This window comes from Macaca fascicularis, chromosome 3 (assembly GCF_037993035.2).
Source record: "Macaca fascicularis isolate 582-1 chromosome 3, T2T-MFA8v1.1".
Lineage (NCBI taxonomy): Eukaryota > Metazoa > Chordata > Mammalia > Primates > Cercopithecidae > Macaca > Macaca fascicularis.
The window spans coordinates 37,571,947-37,598,595 of NC_088377.1; the positions used below are offsets into that span (position 1 = coordinate 37,571,947).

The 26,649-nt window shown below is 44.4% G+C and overlaps 1 protein-coding gene across 6 annotated transcripts in view; it reads left to right on the top strand.

The window, feature by feature from the left end:
- Positions 1-26,649, top strand: part of SDK1 (sidekick cell adhesion molecule 1) — a 963,824-nt gene that overhangs the window by 738,449 nt on the left and 198,726 nt on the right. For all 6 annotated transcript variants that reach the window (XM_045387966.2, XM_065541579.1, XM_015447042.3 and 3 more), the window contains exons 18-20: positions 15,676-15,791; positions 17,710-17,902; positions 26,440-26,538. In XM_045387966.2, the coding sequence (XP_045243901.2) occupies positions 15,676-15,791; positions 17,710-17,902; positions 26,440-26,538 (408 nt within the window). The remainder of the gene's footprint in view (positions 1-15,675; positions 15,792-17,709; positions 17,903-26,439; positions 26,539-26,649) is intronic.

Here is a 26,649-nt window from a genome sequence, read left to right on the forward strand (position 1 = left end):
TTAGGATAGTTAGCTCTTCCTGTTGAATTGATCCCTTTACCATTATGTAATGGCCTTCTTTGTCTCTTTTGATCTTTGATAGTTTAAAGTCTGTTTTATCAGAGACTAGGATAGCAACCCCTGCTTTTTTTTTTTTGTTCTCCAGTTGCTTGGTAGATCTTCCTCCATCCCTTTATTTTGAGTCTATGTGTATCTCTGCATGTGAGATGGGTCTCCTGAATACAGCAAACTGATGGGTCTTGACTCTTTATCCAATTTGCCAGTGTATGTCTTTTAATTGGACCATTTAGTCCATTTACATTTAAGGTTAATATTGTTATATGTGAACTTGATCCTGTCATTGTGATATTAGCTGGTTATTTTGCTCATTAGTTGATGCAGTTTCTTCCTGGCATCGAGGGTCTTTACATTTTGGCATGTTTTTGCAATGGCTGGCACCGGTTGTTCCTTTCCATGTTTAGTGCTTCCTTCAGGATCTCTTGTAGGGCAGGCCTGGTGGTGGCAAAATCTCTCAGCATTTGCTTGTCTGTAAAGGGTTTTATTTCTCCTTCACTGATGAAACTTAGTTTGGCTGGATATGAAATTCTGGGTTGAAAATTCTTTTCTTTAAGAATGTTGAATATTGCCCCCCACTCTCTTCTGGCTTGTAGAGTTTCTGCCAAGAGATCTGCTATTAGTCTGATGGGCTTCCCTTTGTGGGTAACCTGACCTTTCTCTCTGGCTGCCCTTAACATTTTTTCCTTCATTTCAACTTTGGTGAATCTGACAATTATGTGTCTTGGAGTTGCTCTTCTCGAGGAGTATCTTTGTGGCATTCTTTGTATTTCCTGAATTTGAATGTTGGCTTGCCTTACTAGGTTGGGGAAGTTCTCCTGGATGATATCCTGAAGAGTGTTTTCCAACTTGGTTCCATTTTCCCCCTCACTTTCAGGCACACCAATCAGACGTAGATTTGGTCTTTTCACATAATCCCATATTTCTTGGAGGCTTTGTTCATTTCTTTTTCCTTTTTTTCTCTAGACTTCTCTTCTCGCTTCATTTCATTCATTTGATCTTCAATCATTGATATTCTTTCTTCCAGTTGATCGAGTCAGTTACTGAAGCTTGTGCATTTGTCACATATTTCTCGTGTCATGGTTTTTATCTCTGTCAGTTTGTTTATGGCCTTCTCTGCATTGATTATTCTAGTTATCCAGTCTTCCATTCTTTTTTCAAGATTTTTAGTTTCTTTGCACTGGGTACATAGTTTCTCCTTTAGCTCTGAGAAGTTTCATTGACTGAAGCCTTCTCCTCTCAACTCATCAAAGTCATTCTCTGTCCAGCTTTGATCCGTTGCTGGCAATGAGCTGCGTTCCTTTGGAGGGGGAGATGCGCTCTGATTTTTTGAATTTCTAGCTTTTCTGCCCTGCTTTTTCCCCATCTTTGTGGTTTTATCCGCCTTTGGTCTTTGATGCTGGTGATGTACTGATGGGGTTTTGGTGCAGGTGTCCTTTCTGTTTGTTAGTTTTCCTTCTAACAGTCAGGACCCTCAGCTGTAGGTCTGTTGGAGATTGCTTGAGGTCCACTCCAGACCCTGTTTGCCTGGGTATCAGCAGCAGAGGCTGCAGAAGATAGAATATTGCTGAATAGCGAGTGCTGCTGTCTGATTCTTGCTCTGAAAGCTTCGTCTCAGGGGTGTACCCCACCATGTGAGGTGTCGATTTGCACCTAGTGGGGGATGTCTCCCAGTTAGGCTACTTGGGTCAGGGACCCACTTGAGCAGGCAGTCTATCCGTTCTCAGATCTCAACCTCCGTGCTGGGAGATCCACTGCTCTCTTCAAAGCTGTCAGACAGCTGTCAGACTCCACCCCGAAGTGGAGAGTACAGAGACAGGCAGGCCTCCTTGAGCTGAGGTGGGCTCCACCCAGTTCAAGCTTCCCCCAGGCTTTGTTTACCTACTTAAGCCTCAGCAATGGCGGGTGCCCCTTCCCCAGTCTTGCTGCCACTTTGCAGTTAGATCTCAGACTGCTGTGCTAGCAATGAGGGAGGCTCCGTGGGCATGGGACCTTCTGGGCCAGGTGTGGGATATAATCTCCTGGTGTGCCGTTTGCTAAGACCCTTGGTAAAGCACAGTATTAGGGTGGGAGTTACCCGATTTTCCAGGTGTTGTGTGTCTCAGTTTCCCTTGGCTAGGAAAAGGGATTACCTTCCCCCTTGTACTTCCTAGGTGAGGTGATGCCTTGCCCTGTTTCAGCTCTCGCTGGTCAGGCTGCACCAGCTGACCAGCACCGATTGTCTGGTACTCCCCAGTGAGATGAACCCGGTACCTCAGTTGAAAATGCAGAAATCGCCCGTCTTATGTGTCGCTCGCACTGGGAGCTGGAGGCTGGAACTGTTCCTATTGGGCCATCTTGCTCCCCTCCTCATTCAAGACTTTTAATGATAACCTCTTCAATTATTTGAATGCCACAATTGACAAGAAAGCCTTTGCCCAAGTAGGAAGGACAATTACTGGGAATTATTTATTGCTTTTTCCTAAGTTGAGAGAAATTTTTTTCTTATCATTAACTAGAATTCAGATAATTAAGTCTCTTTAAATTATACTATAAGGGTACAGTGTTTCTTTATGTCAACAGTTCTTCATTTTATTTCTTTGACAAAAGTAATGAAGGGTTTTGTGATCATGTGAATTGATTTGGAATCTGATCAAATGTTTTTAGTATCAGGTATTTCAAAATAATGGGCATTTCTGTAGACCTACCTACATGGATGCCGCTCTACCAGTCTTAATTATTTTTCTTTAGTGCTTAAACACTGACTTCCTTAGGATTATAAAATTGATCATGTCTCACAGTTTTTGACACCATAATGTAGTTGAAATTTTGCTTTGAACCCATACATTTTACACGTACATGTTAGTATATGCCATTATCTAAATATTAGTGTCCCTCCAAAATGTATGTTAAAATTATAGTCCCCAGGTGATGGTGTTAGTAGATAGTGCCTTTGAGGGGGATGATGAGATTTGGAGGGCTGGTTGGGTTTAGCGCCCTTATGAAAGAGACCTCTGAGAGCTAGCTAGTCCCTTCTGTCATGTGAGATTACAGTTAGAAGGCACCATCTCTAAGAAAATAGGTCCTCACCAGGCACTGAATCTGCCTCAATCTTGGCCATCCCAGCTTGCAGAACTGTGAGAAATAAATGTTTGTTGTTTATGTGCTACACAGTCTATGATATTTTTGTTATAGCAGCCTGAACTAAGATCGTATGCTTTTCACAGGCTCTTGCAGCGGTCTGTTGCATTCACTCAGGTGCTCAAAAATGTCATTTAAGAGGCCATTTTTGATACCAATAACCTCTGCTTTAACCAATCTTCAAAATGAGACCCCTTCACCAAAAGTAATAACAACAACAACAATGATAATAATGATGCATTGTTCACAGATTCTTGCAAAACTCTTTGGACAGCCAATGCATGTCAATTTGAAATTGCAACAGGAAATTTAAAAGTTTCCACTTTTGAATAATATTGTTTGAAGATGACAGGTCAGATGACCAGAGATGAACTTCATCTAGATCATTAAATCAAACAAGCTTCCACTGCGCACCAGGAGAACTGATGTTAGTAACAGCACTTGATGTGTAACGCGAGTCTGAATCTCTCAAAAGAAATTCTTGGGACAGGCATGGTGGCTCATTACCTGTAATCCCAACACTTTGGGAGGTTGCAGTGGGAGGATCACTTGAAGCCAAGGGCTTGAGACCAGCTTGGGCCACATAGTGAGACCCATCTCTACAAAAAATGCAAAAAATTAGCTGAGTGTGATGACTCACCTGTATGTGCAGCTACTCGGAAGGCTGAGTTGGGAGGATCGCCTGAGCCTGGGAGGTTGAGGCTGCTGCAATGGGCCGTGATTGAACCATTGCATCTCAGCCTGGGCGACAGTGCAAGACCAGATCGCTAAAATAAAAATAAAAATAAAATAACTTCTTTTGTCAAAAATGACATTCTGATTCCATATTTTTCACAAAGCAAGAAGCAAGTGGGATCATAGCATCTTGGATTTTATTAGATTTGCTATTCTGATAACATCACTTAATGAGGAATACAGTTCTGTAGGCTGTGTTTTACCTAGAGACCTTCTCTGCAAATACAACAATGGATTTCTTGATTCCAAGGCTCTTCAGATTGAATTTTGCTATAAATTGTTTATACCTTTTTACCATCATTGGTATCCAAAACTTTTAGTTTTTTTCTCTATTATATATTCCAAAGTGTTTGTGTAAGCTTTGACCACTGCATTCCCAGCAGCTTGTCTGGTGTACGATAGATACTGTAGTGCTGCCACGCAGGTTGGTTCTTTAGGGTGACACAGCTGTCCCCAGTGCTGGCACATAGGCTGCCCAGCTCACAGCTGTGACCTTCACAGAGAACTGCCTGACCAAGGTGACACCCCTCCCATGGGTCCTCCTGTGGCTAATGGCTGGCTGCCATGGCCACAGGAAAGCCCAGTCCCATTGCATCAGTTGAGGACAACTTAAGACACCTCTAATGCCAGAGCTCCCCAGAGAATCAACCGAGGCCTCAGCTACTGCCGTCCTATAGAACAACTTCTCCTTCTGCCCAGTCCTGGTCTCCCCACTTCCTGGCAGATGTCTCTAATGAGTCCTAATGAAACTTAAACTCCAAACTGTTCATGCCCAGAGTCTATGACTAGGGCAAACAATTGAAGACAGGTAATTTTTTTTTTTTGTACCATAAATAATGTTCAAAGCATTGATTTTGAGGGATTCAAACTCATGCCATACACCAAGTGCCGTTACTCACATCAGCACTTATCAATCTTCAGTGGAAGCTTGTTTGATGTAATAATCTTCTAGACTGGGTGTCTCTGGGTCATTTGACCTGTCATCCATGCATCTTCTAACGGTATTATTCGAAAGTGGTACTTTTCTTATTTCCTGTGCTTCATTGGTCCCAAACATGTTGCTGACAGTTTCTAATGCACCCTGGCAAAATGAGCGATTCTGCAATTGCAGGAGGAATTTTGGCTTTGACTGTTAAATGCAGGACATTGTAACTAGCTTCTTGTATTCAGTCTGATACAGTTGTGGCCCACTCATAAATACTCCCGCTTCTTACTGTGTAACTGTAGACCATTTTCTCAGTTCTGATCTTTTTCTGTGTGAGATCAATGCTTTAGGGAAAGATGTGGCATAATTTGCCTGACATCATTGCATCTTCTGATTCCTTTTTCATTAAATACCACATTGAGACAGAAGAAGACAGGATTATTGGAAAATGCAAATCTGAGTTTGAGATCATTTTCATTATAATTTCCTGAGTAGCAACTTTTTTTACTACTCTACTTGGTGCACTTGATGACTTTCTTTAATTAAAAAACGTTTCTTATTATGATGGGAAAATATCTCCATAAATATGCAGTAGTATTAAAAATATCAACATAAGTAATTTTACTAAACATGAATGTATTTAAATATAAAGGTATATAAAGTGGCCTGTAGGTCTTAATGGCTTCAAAAATTAACTTTTCAAAAAGTTTTGATTGCATACAACCTCAAGAATGTTTCAAAATAAACCAAGTTGAAAAATTCAAAAACCAAAGCTTGCATTAAGCAAAATAAGCAACATTGACATTCCTTTTTATTTGATTGGACAATTAAAGTTCTGAAAAACTCATGAATATAAATGTCAGTGATGTCATCTCTGATCCAAAATATTTTGAAAAGTCAGTTATTTGAAGCTATAAAACCCTACAGTCCTCTTTACTGAGTTGATTTGATTGTGTAACTTACTGTAACATTTTTAAAAATGTGTAAAAACAGTAATTTATTTTGAGATTCCATCAAAAATCAGATCTTGCTGAATTTACATCATCACTAGCCAGGAACAAAGGGAAGGGAGTAGCGGGGAAGAAAATTTTAAAAATCGTTTTTATTTTAATAAGGAACACCTAATACCAGATAATAATTGTAAACATAATGATACATTTCACTTAGTCACATAGGTAAAAATACTAGTAAATTAATTGAATAAGAAGTGCCCCCACATGCTGAGCATGTTACTGAACCAAACTGGGTTCGTTTGCCCCTGCATGAGAGGAAGATGCTGAAGCACTGGGTTTTTGCAGCAAGAAAGCTTTATTGCAAGTCAGCTGGCAAGGAGCAGGAGGAAAGACTCAAATCCATCTCCCCATGCTGGGGGCTGTGCCGGGCTTTATAAGCATAAAATAATGAGGCGTGATCTGATTGGATCTTGCAGTGGGGTAATACCAGAGCTCGATCTGATTGGATCCTGGCTCCAGCTTTGCAGTGTCCATTTCTTAATTTAGTCCCTGCTCTTCTGCCTGAGCACTTAGGTTCCCCCACTGTGGTTGCACACTTGGTTCATCTGGGTGTGCTCAGGGTACATGGCCTTCAACATGGGGGTCCGTGGCAAGTGAAAAACAACTCACAACCTACTTACACACAAGTCGAACCACATTGTGAAGCGGCATCATTGTCTAGGATAATACCCAAAGTTTGTTGTCTCACACTGAGGAAATCAAGGATGCAGACACACAAGGAGTGAGGTTAAAAGTGGAGGTTTAATAGGCGAAAGACAGAAGAGCTCTCTCCTGCAGAGGGGTCCAGAGTGGGTTTTTCCAGTCTGCCACAAAATGCAAAGGATTTTACAGATGAGCTAGAGGAGGCAATGTCTAATTTACATAGGGCATGAAAGATTGGTCAGACCAGGTGTGCCATTTGCATAAGGCACAAAAACCTGGTTAGGACTAGATGTACCATTTGCATAGCATGCAAAAATCTAGCCACCCCCACCCTAATCTTTTATTATGCAGATGGGTTATCTCCCTGGCTGGTGCCTTGTTGCCTGTGCTTTTACTGTACACATGGTGACAAAGAAAAGGGAAGATGGAGCCTCCATGTTGAACGTGTCTGGCCCTCAGGTAGCCCTTTTCTGTTGGCACAGCTGCCAGCATTCACCCGTGGAAGCTTCTAGCTTGCTTATCTGTGTCTGCAGCTCAATTTTTCAGGCTGCCCTTTGTTAGAAAAGAAATTATTTGGGAGCTGCTTTTTATTAAAAGGGAAGCCTTGCCAGAGACTGTTTTACCCTCACTATCTGCCTAAATAATTTCTTTATAGCCCCTGTATCAGTTGGTCCTGTGCCTGGTACAGACAAATTCACAGATGAGAAGCAACCTGCAAGTGAAATAAGACAGCTTGATAAGAGGGGTCTGTGGAGGTGTCAGGGAAGTGGAGTGTGGTTCAGCCACCCTGTGCCTCCCTGCAGCAGATCCTCTCAAGAGAGTTACCAGGTTCAGAAAGTTTACAGGAACCACATGCTTAGTTTTGTTTTACTTTTCTTTTTTATTTTTATTTTTATTTTGGAGTACTTTCAGATTCATAGAACAATTGAGTAGAAAGTTCAAAGAATTTTGATGTACTCCCTGCCCAACATGTACAAAGCCTCTCCCATTATCAGCATCCCCCACCAGAGTGGTACATTTCTTATGATCAGTGAACCTAACTTGATACATCATTACGCAAAATCCATAGTTTACATTAGGGTTCACACTTGGCACTGTGCATTCTATGGGCTTTGAGAAGCATATGGTGACGTGTATCCCCCATTATAGCCTACAGAAGTGTTTCCTTGCCCTCAAAACCCCCGTGCTCCTCCTGTTCACCCCTCCTGACTGCCAACCCCCAGCAGCCACTGGCCTTTCTACTGTCTCCATAGTTTGACCTTTTCCAAAATGCCATATATAGTTGGAATCACACAACACATGGCTTTCCACAATGACTTCTTTCACTGAGTAATGTGCAATGCATGTGTATAGTGAAAACACAGCATATGTATAGTGAAAACAGCATGAAATGTAATTTCAACAGTTGCAATTTTTTTTTTCTTTTTTTAGACGGAGTCTCACTCTGTCACCAGGCTGGAGTGCAGTGATGCGATCTCGGCTTACTGCAACCTCCATCTCCCAGGTTCAAGTGATACTCCTGCCTCAACCTCCTGAGTAGCTGGGACTACAGGTGTGCGTCACCATGCCCAGCTAATTTTTGTGTTTTTAGTAGAGATAGGGTTTCACCATGTTGGCCAGGATGGTCTCTATCTCTTGACCTCATGATCCACCCACTGCAACCTCCCAAAGTGCTGGGATTACAGGCGTGAGCCACCGCGCCCAGCTGACAGTTGCAAATTTTTGAATGGCTGTAAACAGTGGTTTATGGCTATGAAAACTAACAGACATCAGTGTCTCTGGGCCCCTGTGTAACCCGTCCGAGGCACAGTGAGAGACCACTGCACTGTCCTGCCTCCTTCCCTACCCACTCCCGGCAATCCCCTCTTCAGGTAGAAGAAACCGCTACTCTCTGATCCAGGTTTCACACATTTCCATGACAAATAAAACCCCTAGTGCCTGAAACTGCTCTTCTGGTTTCTCCTTTCACCTGTGATTATTCCCAGAGTGTCGGGGGCTTCAGGACAGAACACCTTGTCATTGGCTATGAGCATCAAGACAGAGTCGAATGAGCCTGCTCAGGCGGGTGCTCAGGTAGGGGGAATTGTCCAGTGAAAAGATATTTTTCTGCTCAATGAAAACCAGAAAGGAGCATAACACCTGTCACGTTACCAGCCTGCCTCCAGGCCTGCCACTGGAGGCACAGCAAGAGCCTAATGCTAATCATCCAGGGAAGAAGTGTCCCTTGAGGCTTAGTCTGACCCCCAGGAGGCCACGCTGCACACCAGAAACCCCTTTTGCCTTCACTATTCTGCAGGATAGTTGGACTAAGCCCTTGTCTTTGTCTTAAGAAGGGGCAGGGTTATGTAACCCTCAATAATTAAGACCTTTCCAGCCATAACCACTCTTTTATTTTCAACACTGTCAAGAAGGATTTGCTGGCTGTAACTCTTTCTCACTTGAGGGCATTTTTAATTCCATTGTCCACAAATTCGTGAGTCATTTCTGATGGCAATAATCAAGACAAAGAGAAGCCGAAGACCTGGGAATAAAAGCAAGCTTGGTGATTTTTTGAATTAAACTTAAGGTATTGAGAGAGAGGAAACTGAGGCTTTAAAACCTCCCTTGGCCTGTGACTGGGAAAGGAGAGTGTGTGCCCACAGGTCAGGCTCCAAATCAGACACCAGGGGACCCAGGTAGAGTGAGTGTCACAGTCAGGGACTCAGGTAGAGTGAGCGTCACAGCCAGGGGCCCAGGTAGAGTGAGTGTCACAGTCATGGACCCAGGTAGAGTGAGCGTCACAGCCAGGGGCCCAGGTAGAGTGAGTGTCACAGCCAGGGACCCAGATAGAGTGAGTGTCACAGCCAGGGGCTGAGGTAGAGTGAGTGTCACAGCCAGGGGCCCAGATAGAGTGCGTGTCACAGCCAGGGGCCCAAGTAGAGTGAGTGTCACAGTCATGGACCCAGGTAGAGTGAGCGTCACAGCCAGGGGCCCAGGTAGAGTGAGTGTCACAGCCAGGGACCCAGATAGAGTGAGTGTCACAGCCAGGGGCTGAGGTAGAGTGAGTGTCACAGCCAGGGACCCAGGTAGAGTGAGTGTCACAGCCAGTGACCCAGATAGACTGAGTGTCACAGCCAGGGGGCCAGATAGAGTGAGTGTCACAGCCAGGGACTCAGGTAGAGTGAGTGTCACAGCCAGGGGCCCAGATAGAGTGAGTGTCACAGCCAGGGGCCCAGGTAGAGTGAGTGTCACAACCCGGGGCCCAGGTAGAGTGAGTGTCACAGCCAGGGCTCTGGGGTAGAGTGAGTGTGAGAGCTCGTGATTTGAGGTAGCCCACATAATGAGAAGCGAGGGGAAAATGCCTTGGTAAATGGGTGAACTCAGTTAGGAGTTTGTTTCTCTGTAACCATGGTGTACCCCGCAGAGGCACTGCCTCCAGGATACTGGACCAGAACTTGGTGTGAGGATTGTGCTGCAGCCAATCAAAGGTACAGAGGTCCTCTTGAATCTGCAGGGGACAGCTACTTATTTAAATTATGCAAATTTTTTTCTTGCATATGATCCGTGTAGCCTTATTTTAGAGAATTTAACAACATTTGATATTCGGTATTCTGGCATTCCAGAGTCAGTAATTGGGCTTCGTGAAACCCCGGAGCCAAACCTACCGAGAATGAGATGCCTTCCTCAACCCCACAGGTTGTGGGTTCTAAGAGAAAACGTCATAACAAATGTTGGTCTTTTCCCAGTAGCTCCTGATGTTTATTCTTTCTTTTCCCTTTTCTTCCTTTTTCTCCTTTCTCCTCTTTTGTTTTCTTTTCTTTCTTTCAGCAGAGATTGTTCTAGTCATCTATTGCTGCCTGACTGACTATCCCAAAACTTGGAGATTAAAAGCAACATCTGTTTATATGTCATGATTTTGCGGGTCAGGAGTTGGAGCAGGGCTCGGATATGTGACTGTCTGTGCCTCTCATTCAGTTGGGAAGATGGTTTCGTGCACATGTTGGCGCCGTGGCTAGGAAGGCGGGAAGGCTGGCTCCCTGGGCTGTCCACTGGGGCAGCTGCCCCTGGCTTCACCAGCCTGCAGCCTCAGGATCCCTACACTCCTATGGCTGCTCAGGGCTCCCGGCAAGCAGCAGAAGCTGCTGGTTTCTTAGGACCTGGGTCATATTATATTGGTCAAGCAGTCTCAGAGCCTACATTGAAGGGTTTCAGACACAGACAACACACCTTCATGGGAAAAGTATCAAAGAATATGCAGCATTTTGCTTTGCTTTATTTTTTTAGGAACGGGGCCTTACTCTGTTGCTTGGAGTGCAGTGGCAGGATCATAGCTCACCATAACCTCAAACTCCTGGGCTTAAACCATCCTCCCACCTCAGCCTCCCAAGTAGCTAGGACTACAGGTGCACGCCACCATGCCTGGCTGATTTTTTACTTTTGTAGAGACAGAGTCTCACCCTGTTGCCCAGGCTGGTCTCAAACTCCTGGTCTCAAGCGATCCTCCCACACCAGACTCCCAAAGTGTAGGGATTACAGGCATCAGTCACCATGCCCTGTCTGCAGCATGTTTGAAAAGTGAGATTTATTGTGGTTTCATAATTTACATACAGTAAAACTCACCCTTTCTAGTGTACAGTTATATATACATTTTCACAAACATCTTTAGCCCATATTCACCAGCATAATGGAGATATGACTATTTCTGTCACCTCCCTCAAAAGTCTTTGTGCTTTTATATTCACCCCTTTACCCCTGCCCCAGCGCTTGGCAAACACTGCTGTTTTCTCTTATTCTATCTTTGCCTAGTTCAGAACGTCATATAAATACAGCGTGCAGTGTGCAGTCTTCGGAATCTGGCTTCCTTCCCTTAGTGTCATGCATTTGAGATTCACCTGTGTTCATGTGTGTGAGTATTTTGTCCTCTTCTACTACTGAGCAGCGTCCCATTCCATGGACACACTACAGTTTGTTTCCTATCCATTAGTTTAAAAACATTTAGGATGTTTGCAATTTGGGGTGATTATTAAAGCTGCTATGAATATCACATTTAGTTAGTTAGTTAGTTAGTTAGTTAGTTAGTTAGTTAGTTAGAGACAGGGTCTCACTCCATTGCCCAGGCTGGAGTGCAGTGGTGTAATCACAGCTCAGTGCAGCCTCAACCTCCTGAGCTCTAGTGATCCCCCCACCTCAGCCTCCCAAGTAGCTGGGACTATAGGTGTGCAGCGTCACGCCCAGCTACTTTTTTCATTTTTATTTTTTTGTAGAGATGGGGTCTCGCTATGTTACCCAGACTGGTTTCAACCTCCTGGGCTCAAGCGATCCTCCCACCCCGGCCTCCCAATATGCTGGGATTACAAGTGTGAGTCACTATGCCCCGCTTCATATAGATTTTTTATGTGAACTTTTACATCTCTTGTGCACAGTTACCCAGGGGCAGGATTGTCGGGTCACGTGGCTCGCGCATGCTTAACTTCGTAAGAAACCACCAAACGGTCCCACCAGGTGGCCGTGCCACGGGCATCCTCATCTCATACCACAAGGGTCTCGGGCACTCCACATCTTCACCGACACAAGTTGTTACTGCTGTTGGTTTGTGTTGTTTGAGTCCTTCGAACAGGGGTCCAGGGCATCCCATCACGGTAAATGGGATGGTGAGACTCTCTTCGCTCACAGATTTCCTGTCGTTCTTTTGGCTTTGGTGAAGTAACTATTCTTTTTGTGCACATTTTTGGTTTTCTTATAGTTGAATTTTGAAAATTCTTTATATTTTCTGAATAGTAAGTTTTTGTTCTTTTCCTTTTTTTTTTTAAGAGACAAAGTCTTACTTGGTTGCTCACTGCAGCCTCACACTCCTGGGCTCAAGGGATCCTCCTGCCTCAGCCTCCCGAGTAGCAGGGACTATAGGCACGCACTACCACACCCAGCTAATTTTTTTTTTAATTTTGTAATTCTTTGTCTCACTGTGTTGCCCAGGCTGGCCTCAAGCGATCCTCCTGTCTCAACCTCCCAAAGTTCTAGCATTCCAGCTATGAGCCATGAGCCACAACTCCCGGCCTGGATAAACATGCTTTATTGGATATCTGTCTTACACTTATTGTCTCCTAGTCTGTGGCCTGTCTTTTCGTGTTCTTAACAGATGTCTATCATGAAGTCAGTTTTATTTCTTTTTCTTTTATGGATTATGTCCTTGATATTGTATCTCAGAAATGTTTGCCTAACCAGGTGTCACAACTATTTTTCCTAAAGTATTATAATTATAGGTTTACCTTTATGCCTCTGATCCATTTTGAGTTAGGTTTTATAAATGGTATGAGGTATAGATCCAGGTTTTGTCTTATTTTGTGAATGAATATCTAATATTTCCAGAACCATTTGTTGAAATCACTGTCTTTTCTTTGTGCTTTTATTGAAAACCAGTGATACATGTGTAATTTCTTGCGTGTCTTCTCTGTTACTGATCAATATGTCCACCCCTTCTCCAGTAACACACCCTATTTTAATTACTATTGATTTCTAGTTTTGAAATCATACAGTAAAGGTTGTCCAATTTTTTTTCAGACTTGCTTTGACTATTCTTACCTTGTTTTTCCATATAAATTTTAGAATCACCTTTTCAATGTCTAAGAAATATCTAGCTGTGGTTTTTTTTTTTTTTTTTTTTTTTTTTTTTTTTTTTTTTTTTTGAGACCAGTCTTGCTCTGTCACCCAGGCTGGAGTGCGGTGTAGCTGTGATTTTGATTGGGATTGCATTCACTATATTGATCAGCTGGGGGAGAATTGACCTCTTTACTGCGTTTTCTTCCAATGGATTCATGTGATATGATTCTCTATTGACTTAGTATTTAGTTTCCTTCATGTTTTGTAGTTTTCAGTGCACAGATATTGCACATCGTTTGTTAAACATATCTATTTTATGTTTTTAGAGCTGAAATAAGATATTAGCTATAGGCGTTTTATAGGTGCCCTTTTTAAAATTTAGAATGTTCCTTTAAATTCCTGCTTTGCTGAGAGGGTTTTTTTTTCGTTTTTAAAAAAATCACAATTGGTTATTAAATTTTGCCAAATGCTTTTCCTAAATCTATTAAGATGTTCATATGTTTTTCTTCTTTATTCTGTTGATGTGATGAATTACTTCGATTGCTATTCACATCTTGAGCCAGTCTTGCATGTATAAGATACACCTCACTTGATCAGGCCAGATTATGACTGTTAAATATTGTCGAATTTTATTTTCTAATTATTTTCTTGAGGATTTTTTGAACTTGAGTTCATGAGGGATATTGGTCTATAGTTTTCCTTCAGTGGCTTTTTCTGATTTTGGTATCAGGGTAATGCTTTAGAATTGGTTTAATTTATTCCTCAAATGCTTGGTGGAATTCACCCACGAAATACACGTAGTTCTCGCCTTTGTTCCTCTGGGTGCTATGTGTCTGCAGCTCCCAAAGCTTCCGTCCTCTCTCGTAGCCCACATTCAGCCTTCAGCCATTCACTGAGGATTTGGGGTGAATTTCAGAATTTCCATTGTCTGCTCCTCCCGCGCTCTGTGACGGGTGAGTGGGACCCATCCTGACCCCTCGGAGAGGCCCATCTCTCCTTGCGTTTCCGACCACTTGGCTGGTATGCAACCTAAGCTGTCTTATGGACTCAGGAAAAGTGATTGTTCTGTACTTTGTTCAGCTTTTCTTGTTCTTAGGTGAATGTGACGTTCTTTCCAATGCTTAGCATCCCAGGCACAGCAAGCCCTGTGTCCATTTTTAACCCACGCATTTTACAGGATGGCAAGTAGGGCAGTTTCCCGGTGACTTAGAGAGGGGGCTGAGGGGCATCACGCCGTGGCCAGCAGCGGATGGGGACAGAGGGCTCTCCTACATGCCTGGGAAGAGAAGACTTGAGGGGCTTGGCCAAGTGTATGTTTGTCTCATCTCTGCCTGAGACAGGCTTTTGGGGAAGGAAGCCGAGAAGAGTGTAGCGATTTTCACCAGGACCGCATGGGATCCCATGTGTTCTGGCCAAGAAGACCCTTGTTTTTGTTTCTCTGCTTGGATCCATAGGATCCGTTAGGCTTCTATGCCTCACTTTTAGAACAAGCACCTGAAGAGCCAGGACTTTCCTTCCACCCAGTAGAAGCCTTGATGGTGCAGCCAAAGGCTTGGCCCCTCTCTGCAGGCCAGCGGGGTTCCCATCCTGAAGATGCTAGCCAGGCCCACTGCCCTTTCTGAAAGGCCTTCAGTTCCCCCGTTGCCTTCTGTATGCGTGATTAGCTGTGCTGCTGGGCATGGTAGGAAATCCCAGAGAGACCCGTGCACTGTCAGCACCCCGCTTCCCCCCGCCTCTCATCCAGCCGTGCTCCCCATGCACCCATCCTCACCAGCCTCCTTGGCAACACTTTGCCTTTTCCCACGGCTCTCCCAGCGGAGGGTGCCCTTCTCAAGACCTTACCCCTCACAGGCCACCCTTCCTCCCAAACACAGTCCAGATGAGGCCCTCCAGCCCTCCCAGGCCAGAGGCAGGGACCTGCCCTCCACCAGTTTACTGCTCTGCAGAGCATCTGCCTCTTACAGTTACACAAGTGTGTCCACTAGAAAGGGCATGCCTCGAAGGCAGTCATTTGGCGGGTATATAATTGGGTTCAGTAGCTGTTCTGTAAAAGAGAGAAACCATGGATAATCAAAAAATGATTGTCCCCATTGACAGACAAAAAGAAATATCGCCTCCAACAGTGTATATGGGAGGAAGGTGATGATTTTATTTGCTTGTTTTTTTTGTTTGTTTGTTTATTTTTGGGTTTTTTTTTCCATGTAAGGAACAATTCAGCTTGAAACATAGTGGTATATATTGAGGAAGGATTTCTAGATGAAACCTTGCCTTGATCTCAAATATCTGTTCATTGAAACAGAAATTAGAGAAAGCTTTGCTTGTGTCCGCCTTGGAACCACAGGAAAGGCCCATCTGTGGAATGAGAGGATGGTCTAGTCCACTTTTCTGCCTCTGCCTTAAAGAATTCTGCAAGAGAAAATGAAAAATAGCCCAATTCTCTTTCTTGGTAATGCCACTGTAAGCTTCCCAAAACATTCATCACACTTCCTTAGTCTCAGTGCAGTAATTGCCTGTGAGCGTGATGGCAGCTAAGGGTTTCCTTTCCGTCTCTCCTCCCCATGGTGCCTCCTGCCATTTGTTCTGCTGTTGTCAATGACCGCCCTGCCACAGTGCCCACCGCGCCCCCGCAGAACGTGCAGACGGAAGCCGTGAACTCCACCACCATTCAGTTCCTGTGGAACCCTCCACCTCAGCAGTTTATCAACGGCATCAACCAGGGATACAAGGTACGTGGCCTGGGTTCAGGGCCTGTGGGCACCTGTCGTTGTCTGGAGCCACAATGTGACGCAGCTGGAGGCGGCCCCTCCTGTGCCTCAAGAGCCGGTTGCGTCAAGATACAGGGCGTCTTGACCTTGGTGAGACCACCATTTATTCCAGAGTCTTGGCATCAGCTCTGCAGGTTCAGAAATTCAAATTCCTAGTTATCAAGAGGATGGTTCAAACATCAGTGAGCAATTTCTTATGAGAAAGGCCATTCATTTTTAAATGGCGGGTGGGAGACCTGTCTCAGTGAGTAGAATCAACATTTGCACAAACCACTTCTTCCCAGAAGGAGGTCCTCTCAGGAGAACACAGGCCCCGAGCAAAGGGAACAGCATGAGTGGTATTTCCATGGAGAAAGGATATTTTTCTCTCCCCGCTTTCTACTTCAGGGAGAGTTCTATCTAAAGAACTGAGACCAGTTGATTCCAGCTACCCGCCCGGACTGAATTAGACACATAGACAAATTTCCACCATCCGACTTCTTGTGTCTTTAGCTACCAGAGTGTGTTAACTTCACTGCTGTACCAGGATACACCGTCCCAAAGCACAGCTGATCTTCCCTTTCAGATCAGCTTCTCCTGATTGGATTTGGGAGCCCGCCTTGATTTTAGCTGCAACAGATCCTCTAATCGTCTTTAACAGCCAGTAGACAGGGGAAGCTCTTCACACTGAAGGGATTCCATCTAGTTTGCCTCAATACCTGGTAATTTCACATTCAGAGGGTGAGTTTCCTCAGACACAAGGTTCATTTTTCCCCGCCCCCATTTGGATTCAACTTGCTAAAACACTGATTTGTCTGCCAGAAAGGCAGAAGTAGCTGGAAACTTACCCTGTCTTTTGTTTATCCTTGGAAGTATCCAAAGACAGAAGCTTTTGTGAAAGAAAATCGTATCAATCAAGCAAGATGCTTTTGCCTTCTTGGCCTCTCCTGTCGAGTCTCATTGGTGAGGCCGCGGTGTTCATTTGATGACTTCGTTGTCAGTTTGATCTGCGTAAATACGCTTTGCGTCCGGCAGCATGTCAACTTTCAGACCCAGTTAGTCCTAGCAATGTTTGGTGCCTAAGGAATTAAAACTCACACACATACATAATGCTGCCAAAACATGAACACAGCTTTCCTTAGGATGTGGATATAGACTGTATTTCTTTAAAATTGTAACCAGTCTCCTAAAATCCTTTTCACGAAACTAGTGTGATATAAATTATAAATAATTAAGGTTATTCCTGTTGAATCATGGATGTCTTTTTTGAGACAAAGTAGGTGCTTTCTAGAAAAATATTTATATTTGTTTCATTGCACTGTTTCAGCTGAATTAACTGATGGTTTCATCTTTACTGTTAAAGATGTTATTCTTTACTGTTAAAATATATGTATATTATATGGTATATATCATATATACTATATAGTATATATTATATATAGTAGACATAAGTTATATAGTATATATTATATATGTATATAATATACTACATATATAACATGTATATATAGTATATACCATATATGTGTATGTTACAGATGTGTATATGTATATTTGTAATATATATTATACATTTTTTTAACCTTCTTAAGTGAAGAGAGGGTGAAGATTTGAGGGGGAGTGTCCATTATTCCAATATGAGTTAAGTAGTTATTTTATTTACATATACAAGTATAAAATACATGTAAATACACATGCTTGTATACAGAAACCTGTAAAATATATTTTTATCTCAACTTTTTTGAAGTGTGATTATAAGATGTAGGATTTATGGACTTTCTTAATTATGACTTTACATTTTAAAAGACGTATTCATTGCAAAATAAAATTCTGCTGCAGACATGAGTGTGGAGAAGCACCATTGAAAACAGGCTGTCTTTTTCACCCTGTTCCATCTCAGCTTCTGGCATGGCCGGCAGATGCCCCTGAGGCTGTCACTGTGGTCACTATTGCCCCAGATTTCCACGGAGTCCACCACGGACACATAACGAACCTGAAGAAGTTTACCGCCTACTTCACTTCCGTTCTGTGCTTCACCACCCCTGGGGACGGGCCTCCAAGCACACCTCAGCTTGTCTGGACTCATGAAGACAGTGAGTATTCCTTCTGCGTGTCTCTTAAGTCAGTCGTCAAAGAGGTGTGCACCGCTGTGACTTCCAGAATCAGGCAAGGGCAGAGGTGGATCACGAGGAAGCCCCAGATTTTTAGAGTGCTTGCAATCGGCTCAGCTAGGGAGATCAGGCATCAGTACTGATAATGCCTGGCAGAGTATGGCACGTGGACTGTGGAGGGTGGCCTTGGCTCAAGGAAGGAGCTCTGGGGACAGGGGGTGGAGAATCAGGTTCCAGCTGTGTGGCCACACCTTTGGTCGTGCTGAACTCGCTCTTCATCTAGACTTCAATTTCTAATTCCCTCACCTCCTTGCATGATTCCCCTGATGCCTCCCAGCATGTTCTTTCCTGACCCTCGCTCCCAGGGTCCTTTTCCCTACGCCCTTCTAAGCTCTGTGAGTTTGCATTATCTCCATCTGGTCAGTTCAAACCCATTCCTTCTCTGCTCACAGGCCAGCTGACGCATCTGGAAAACATTAGCTAATGAAGTTACCCCGAGAAAATAATCACAGATGCACACAAAGATTTATATACAAGGCAACTCGTTACAGTTATTTGTAGTTGGAAAAAATGTGAAAAGCATTCAGATGTTCCAGATGGGGAGGACTGGAAAAAAGTATAGAATGACAATATAAGAAATATTTTGTAGTTGTTGAAAAAGCAACACTCTGAAGATCAAAAATTGTGCGCAAAAATGGTCATGATATAACATTGTGAAATAGTAGTATACAAAACTATGAGATCCAAATTTTATTAAAATACACTGTATGAAATATGAACAGATAAAAGACCTTGGAAGAAATATGTCACACAAATTTAAGACTTGTTATCCCTATGTGGTATGATTATGAGTAGTTTTCGCATATTTCTTTGTATTTTTCTGCATTTTCTAATTTATACCACGAGTCTGTACTCCCTTTATAATGAAAGTTAAAACTAGGATAATTAGGGCCATGCGCGGTGGCTCACGCCTGTAATGCCAGCACCTGGGGAGACTGAGGCGGGTGAAACACAAGGTTAGGAGTTCAAGACAAGCCTGGCCAACATGGTGAAACTCCATCTCTATGAAAAATTCAAAAATTAGCTGGGCATGGTGGCGGGCGCCTGTAATCCCAGCTACTCAGGAGGCTTGAGGCAGGAGAATCACTTGAACCCGGGAGGCAGAGGTTGCAGTGAGCCGAGATCATGCTACTGCACTCCAGCCTGGGTGACAGAGTGAGACTCTGTCTCAACAACAACAACCACAAAAAACACTAGGAAAATTATTTTTTTAAGTCACCCAGGGCTGCTGCTTGTCTCTTCCCCAGAGCTGGATGGGCTCAGCCTTCTGAACTTGGCTCTACAGGAATTCAGTGGTCGCCAGCTCCACCCCGTGCTGCTCCCGTTTTTGGACTCCCAGCCTTACTGCACTCCCAGCGGGTGACATTTGCAGAGGCCAAGGCCACCAGGATGGATCCCTTGCCTTCCCGCTTCACCCACCATTTCCAGGTCCTTACCCTTGCCTCTCTCCCCTTTCCTCTCAAACGATGCAGTCGGGCCTCTCTAAGGGTGCTCCGTCATCCTATTCCCTTCTTCCCCTGTCTCTCTTCATGGCACCATGATCCTTTCCCTCCTCCCACAGATATGTTCAGGTCTCCCTCGCTCAAAATCGGCAGCTTCCTGACAGTGCTGCCCCTGGAGCTGCCGGGATGGCTCCCCACTCCCTTTCAGTCTAACCATTGCGCTGACCTCGAATGCCTTAAGTTCTCCTTGACCCTTGGCAGCCTAGCTTTCTCCTTGCCATTCTCCTGGAACGATCTCGCCATTGATTCAAGGTCTATGTCAAATGAGTGACACGGGAGGAACAGAACAGATTTCTTGACCCTCTGAGACCAACAGGCCCTCCTCGCCAATAAAAGATAAAATGAAAAGCAGCATGCTGCTGTGAATTGATCCCAGAAGTTCTTCCCATACTCTGCCTTTGCTCTGCTCTCCTCTTTTGTTTAACTGATTTTTGTTTGTTTGTTTTGTTTGTTTTTGTTTTTGTTTTTTTTGAGACAAAGTCTTGCTCTGTCGCCCAGGCTGGAGTGCAGTGGTTCATTCTTGGCTCACTGCAACCTCCGCCTCCAGGGTTCAAGCAATTCTCCTGCCTCAGCCTCCCAAGTAGCTGGGACTACAGGCGCCGGCCACCACGTCTGGCTAACTTTTTTGTATTTTTAATAGAGATGGGGTTTCACCATGTTGGCCAGGTTGCTCTCAAACTCCTGACCTCAAGTGATCTGCCTGCCTCGGCCTCCCAAAGTGCTGGGATTACAGGCATGAGCCACCAACTCAGCCATGTTTAACTGAGATTTTTATTGACAGCATCACCGATTCACATGCAATTATATGAAACAATATTGAGACCATGTACATTTAGCCCAGTTTCTGCCAAGCTGACATTTGCAAAACTATAGTATTGCATCACGTCCAGAATATTGACACTGATGATACAATTCACAGATCTGATTTGGGTTTCTCCAGTTTTGTTTTTTCTCTTTTGTGCGTATGTGTGGGTTTAGTCCTGTCCAGTTTGTCACATGTGTAGGTTTGTGTATCTACCACGATAATCAAGATCTTGAACGTTTCCAAGGCCACAAAAATCATCTGGGTTCCTTTATAGCCACACCTACCTTCCTGCAGCTCTTCCTTTCTAACCTGTATGCCTTTCGTTTCCTTTTGTTGCATGCTTTGCAGTGTCTAGGATTTCTAGTGCTATGCTGAATAAGAGTGATGAGACCAGACATCCTTGCCTGCTTCTCACCTGAGAGGGAAAACACTCAGTGGTTCACTGTTAAGGATGATTTTTTTATCAAATTGAAGTTATTCCTCACTATTACTAATTGGTTGAGAGTTTTTGACATGGATAAATCTTACTTCTGTTCACGTGCTCTTACTGCATCATTTGACAAGATCATCTGGTTTTTCATCTTAGCTTGTTGATACGTTAGATTATATTGACTGATTTGCAAATGTCAAACCAGCTTTGTGTACTTAAATTCTACTTGGTCACGGTTTATAATTCTTTTCGTATGCTGTTGGATTCACTTTGCTAGTACTTGGTGGAGGACTTTTGCATGTAAGTTCATGAGAGATATTAATCTGTAGTTGTCTTTTTGTGTGTGTTATCTTTGTCTGGTGTTGGTATCAGAGTCATATGGTCTCATAATATATGTTTGGAAGTATTCCCACTTCTTCTGTGTTCTGGAAGGGATTGTGTAAAATTGGTGTCAATTTCTCTTTAAGTGTTTGGTAGAATTTTCCAGGGAAACTCTCTGGGACTGAGGACTTCTTTTTTGGAAGATTTGTAATATTATAGGGCTGGGCACGGTGGCTTACGCCCATAATCCCAGCCCTTTGGGAGGCCAAGGCAGGCAGATCACGAGGTCAGGAGATTGAGACCATCCTGGCTAACACGGTGAAACCCCATCTCTACTAAAACATACAAAAAAATTAGCCAGGTGTGGTGGTGGGCACCTGTATCCCAGCTACTTGGGAGGCTGAGGCAGGAGAATGGCATGAACCTGGGAGATGGAGCTTGCAGTGAGCCAAGATCGCGCCACTGCACTCCAGCCTGGGTGACAGAGTGAGACTCTGTCTCAAAAAAAAAAAAAAAAAAAAAAAATTCCATTTATAAATGATTTTAGGACTATCCAGGTTGTCTGTTTAACCTTGGCTGAGTTTTGGGAGTTGGTGGTTTTCAAGGAGTTGGTCTTCTAAGAGTTCAGATTTGTGAGTATGAAAATGTTTGCAGTACCACCTTCTTAATGACTACAGGATCTGTAGTGATCTCCTGTTTTTTATTCCTGATATTGATGATTAGCATCTTCTGGCTTTTTCATGTTCTCATTCTTACTGGAGGTTCATCAATTTTATTGCTTGTTTTTTTTTGTTTTTGTTTTTGTTTTTTGTTGTTGTTGTTTTGCTGTTGTTGTTGTTGTTGTTGTTTGTTTTTTTAGAACCAGCCTCTTGTTCCAGGTCTCCTCTTCTTCATGGTCTTCTTCATTTTCAACTTTATTGATTTCTGCTCTTTATTATTTCCTTCCTCTGTTTGCTTTGAGTGTATTTTGCTCTCCCTTTTCTGCTTTCTTGAGGTAGCCATGTTGGCTATTGGTTGAAGGCCTTTCCTCGTTTCCAGTGTGAACGTTTAGTGCTGTACATTTCTGCCTCCATGCTGCTTTAGCTGCATCCCACATGTTTTGACACTCTGTGCTTTCATTTTCATCCAGTTCTCTGTATTTTTATTTCCTTTGAGATACTCTCTGTGACCCATGAATTAGTTGGAAGTATGCTATTCAATTTCCATGTGTTTGGAGATTCTATTGTCTTTCTGCTATTGATAATCTAATTTGATTCCATTATGATCAGAGAACACACTTCATATAATTTTGGTTATTTTATATTTGTTGAAGTTTGTTTAATGGCCCAGGATATGGTCGATCTTGATGAATGTTCAGTGAATGATTTTTTTAAAATGTCTATTTCTGCTTTTCAATTGTAAATTTTATGTCTCATCAGAGAAAACTGGAAATAATCTCAATTTTTTTTTTTTTAGAATTTTCTAACTGAATCATTTTTTAATAGGCAGGGAGCCTGTTTATCCTATTTAGCATAATAGCACGTCTTTGTAAAGGTCAAATATCACATTAAAAGACTGAAGGTAGGCTTGAAGTCAGCTCTGCGGGGTGCAGCTTTTAAAAGGAAAGTTTGGAGCCTGGAATGAGAGGGGCTTCAGGGGCCACCTGACCACAGGCACCTGGTACTGACCTCCTTTATAAAGAAGAACCAGAACAGCAAGTAGGTAACCACACTTCAAACAGATCCAAGAGAGAAGCTGGAATTCAATAGAGAAGTCACAGGAAGCACCTATGGCAAGGAGGGAGGTGAGGCGTGGCAGCTCTTCCCAGACTGGGATCGGCTGGGAACCCAGAGAAGTTCCCCACTGTGGGAAAAGGGAAAGCGAGAGACCCCCGTGGTCCACATTCCCACCACAGACTCCTGCAATCCGAGCCACAGGAAAGCCCCTCAAAACTCACAGCCCCAAGACTCACGTAGGGAGACTCACAGGGAGACTGTGTGATGTCCTGCTCCAGAGAGGGAGCCCACACTGTGCCCCACATGCCCGAGCCCTGACCAGCTACTGTGCATTACTGCTCGGACAGTCCAGCCCCACCAGACCATTCTGCCCTGGGTCCCGACAGACCATTCCGCTCTGGGTCCCGACAGCCTCTGCATCTCCATATCCTGCAGGCCCACTGACACCCCCCACCCACAGATACAACATCCACCAAAAATTCTGCTTTGCAAAGATAGGATGTATCCAAGGGCACGTGGCAGGCTCTGGCCTTGAAACGGAGCCCCCCTCCAGCCAGAGGCTCACGTGTGTCCCGCTGGCATTGAGTGTCCTGTGCCTCCCTGCAGTGCTCCTGGGATACCCATATCCCATGCTTACTGCAGCACCATTCACAGTAGCCAAGATATGGAATCAGCCCAAGCATCCATCAGTGGACCAGTGGATAAAATGTGGTAAATATACACAGTGGAATACTATTCAGCCACAAGAAAGAATGAAATCCTGTCATTTGCAGCAACATGGAGGGAACTGGAGGGTATTATATCAGTGCCCTCAGAAAAACAAATATCACCAATTCTCACTCATAAGTAGTAGCTTAAAAGGCCAATCTCATGGAGATAAGAGAGTAGAATGAAAGATACTAGAGGCTGGGAGGGGTGTGTCGGTGGAGCAGGGTGGTGGGGAAGAAACAGAGGTTAGTCGATGGGTATAAACATTCAGTTAAATAGAAGGAGTAAGTTCCAATGCTCAATATCTCAGTAGGGTGACTACAGCTATGTGTACAATTATTATGTATCAATAAAAAAGAAAATAAAGAAAGCTTTGGACTCTTGGGTGCTGGAGAAACGGCCTGTTTCTCTCTGGCTGATGGTGCTGTCATTAGTTCCACACCCAGCAGGCCTTCTTTCCCAAAGCCCCAAGGAAATGAGAATTTGTTGGGGGAGGGTGGCAGTAAAGAGGAAATAGAATCTAAATTTTAAGCTGAGACATCACCAGCTGGTTCCAGCAGAGCTAGAGGACAGCATCTTTGGGCAGGAATCCAGGAAGCAGAAACACTGAGAATATAAAAGGAGCAAAAAGCTTTCTTTCCTTCTCCATCGATTGAAAAAAAAGAACAAGTCAGTTCAAAAATCCATCAGAATGTCTTTCTGGAGGCTCACAATTGTGGGAGGATGAGATGGTCTTGACAGCCATTCTACTTTACCGTCTTCCACACTGGAAAAGTGAAATTTGTCAGAGCGTTTGAGCTTATCCGTGAAAAGTCTTTTCAAAGTTTCACCCAGATGATTGGGGGGTTTTTTTGTTTTTTTGTTTGTTTGGTTTTTTTTGAGGCTGTTACCATTTTTAAAAAATTACAACTTGTGTTAGAAGGCTTTGTCCAAGTACCAACTGAGTTCTCGGTATGGAATTCACCCTAAAAATCTAATGTTTGTGCAAATGAGGCTGGCAGTAGCCAGAACAGGGACTTTGCAGGGGTGAGGCTTCTCCATAGGAATCCTGGATACTCTTTCAGGACAACTGACACCCTTGACTTCATGCTCTCCTATTTTAAGCTCAAAGACTTGCATTTTTTATTACTAAGAAGACCTGCGTGTGGCGCCATCCAGCACGTTCACTAGGGAAGTTGTATGGTGCAGAGCTTTCAGCAGGAACCAGTGTTCCCTGCCTGGCATGGAGGGTGTACTCAACTGATACATGCAGAAACGGACAGAGTTCTCATCTCTTCTCCATTCTTCTTTTCCTCCCTTGTCCCCAGTTCTGCCTTCGAACTGCCCTTTCCTCCTGCGCTTTTCTCCTCCCTGGCTTTGTCGCTTATGTTTCTGAACGGGTATCTGGAGGGGTAAGCATGGGGGCATCGTCCAAGAGGAGGTGGGGCTCTGAACGGCAGGTGGGAAAGCAGAGCCAACCTGGGCAGCTGTGTTTGTGTTTGCTGCCCAGAGCAGTGGATGGAGGGGCACTTTCAGGCACCGCACAGATGCCTGGCTTAGGGAATGGGAGCACACCATCTCTCTTCCCCTCATCCCTTCCCTCCACTTGATCGTAAGACGCCAGCACCTGCAAAAGCATTTCCTTTCCACCTGCTCCTCATGCCCTGCACAGCAGCTATGGCTATAGAGGGACCATGGCAGGCTAGGGGCACATGGCAGGGCTTGGGAGTAACGGCATCTGGGAGAACATTACCGTCACGACATCCGCCTATCTCCTCCAGATGGGCAGGCATCCTCTCCTCCCTCCCCATCACCACGCAGTGTGGGCTGGCCCTGATGGGACCGATGGTACCTGCTGTGGGAGCAGTAAAACGCTCTAAACCTAGGTGAGCTGGTGCAAGAGATGTGGGTCAGAACCGCCGAATGCACCTGCTGTCCGGCCAGCAGCAACTTGCTCTGGGCCCTGCTGTCCCTGAGTTGGAGGCAGGGATCCATCTGCACATGGGGCAGAGTTCTGTGCCTGTGGCCACACATCCTCAAGCAGTTTGCTTTGCTGAGCTTCACGTGCATCTTGGATTTTTAACTCACGTTTTAGACTCTCGGGTCTTTTCTATGGGGTGGCATCCTCTGATCCTAGGAATGACTTTATGTTCTGATGAGAAGTTCATCATCATGACAGCGGCTGATGACCATGGAGCATTTTCACGGTGCCCAGGACGTCCTCGTGTTTTCATGTTTTATTACATTTTCTTCTCACAATGGTCTCGCCGAGTTATTTTTACTTTCCCCGTTTCACAGATGAACAGACTAAGGTGTTGAGAGTGTAATTGCATAGCCAGCAAAGCAGCTCAACCAGGTCTGACACCCAGCTTGGACTCCAGCCTTCAAGCGTAACTCTGCGGCTCTGCTTGCGCATGTTAGCAAGGGGGCCGCAGGGCACAGAAGCTCCTGGGAAAGGAATTTGTTTTTGCTGGGACTTTATCAGGCCACTGCCTTGCCCCTCTGGAATCCTTCAGGACCCTGAGTGGGGTTTGGAACCTGGAGTTCTGGACCAGGTTGGCAGGTGAGCCTGCCCCTGGGCCCAGGGTCTTGTTCTGACTTGCAGAAGGTTCCAGATGGCCCCCACACAAGCCAGACACGGGGCTGCATGCACCATGGAGGAACTCAGAGGAGGCAGTTGCTCTTGAGGACCCAGCCAGCCTGGTTGTTCTAATCAGATGAGATCAAGGAGAAAGAGAATGATTTGTATATAAATCTCCTGCCGCCAGTAGCTTCAGTGCCCTGTGTGGCTGGGATGAAGCTGGAGAAAATAATGTATGCGATGATAGCCAGGATGCCTTGAACGCCCTCCTTCCTTCTGCATTCCACTGAAGTCTCCTGCAGGGTTTTGCAGCCCCAGCTCACCACTTTCCTTCCATAGTTAGAACCTTCCCCACACATCTGATCAAAAGAAAATTTGGGCTATTGTGTTAACAGATGACTTTGCTTTTAATTGGTAGAACCAGGAGCTGTGGGACATCTGAGTTTCACGGAGATTCTGGACACATCTCTCAAGGTCAGCTGGCAGGAGCCCCTGGAGAAAAATGGCATCATTACAGGTAAGTAGCCCTGTCTTCCAAGAAAGAAAAAGATAAGTTTGTCCTCGCAAAAAGAAGTGGATATGACTTCAAACCAAACTGCTGACGGCATGGACCCGTGCCCATGGCCTT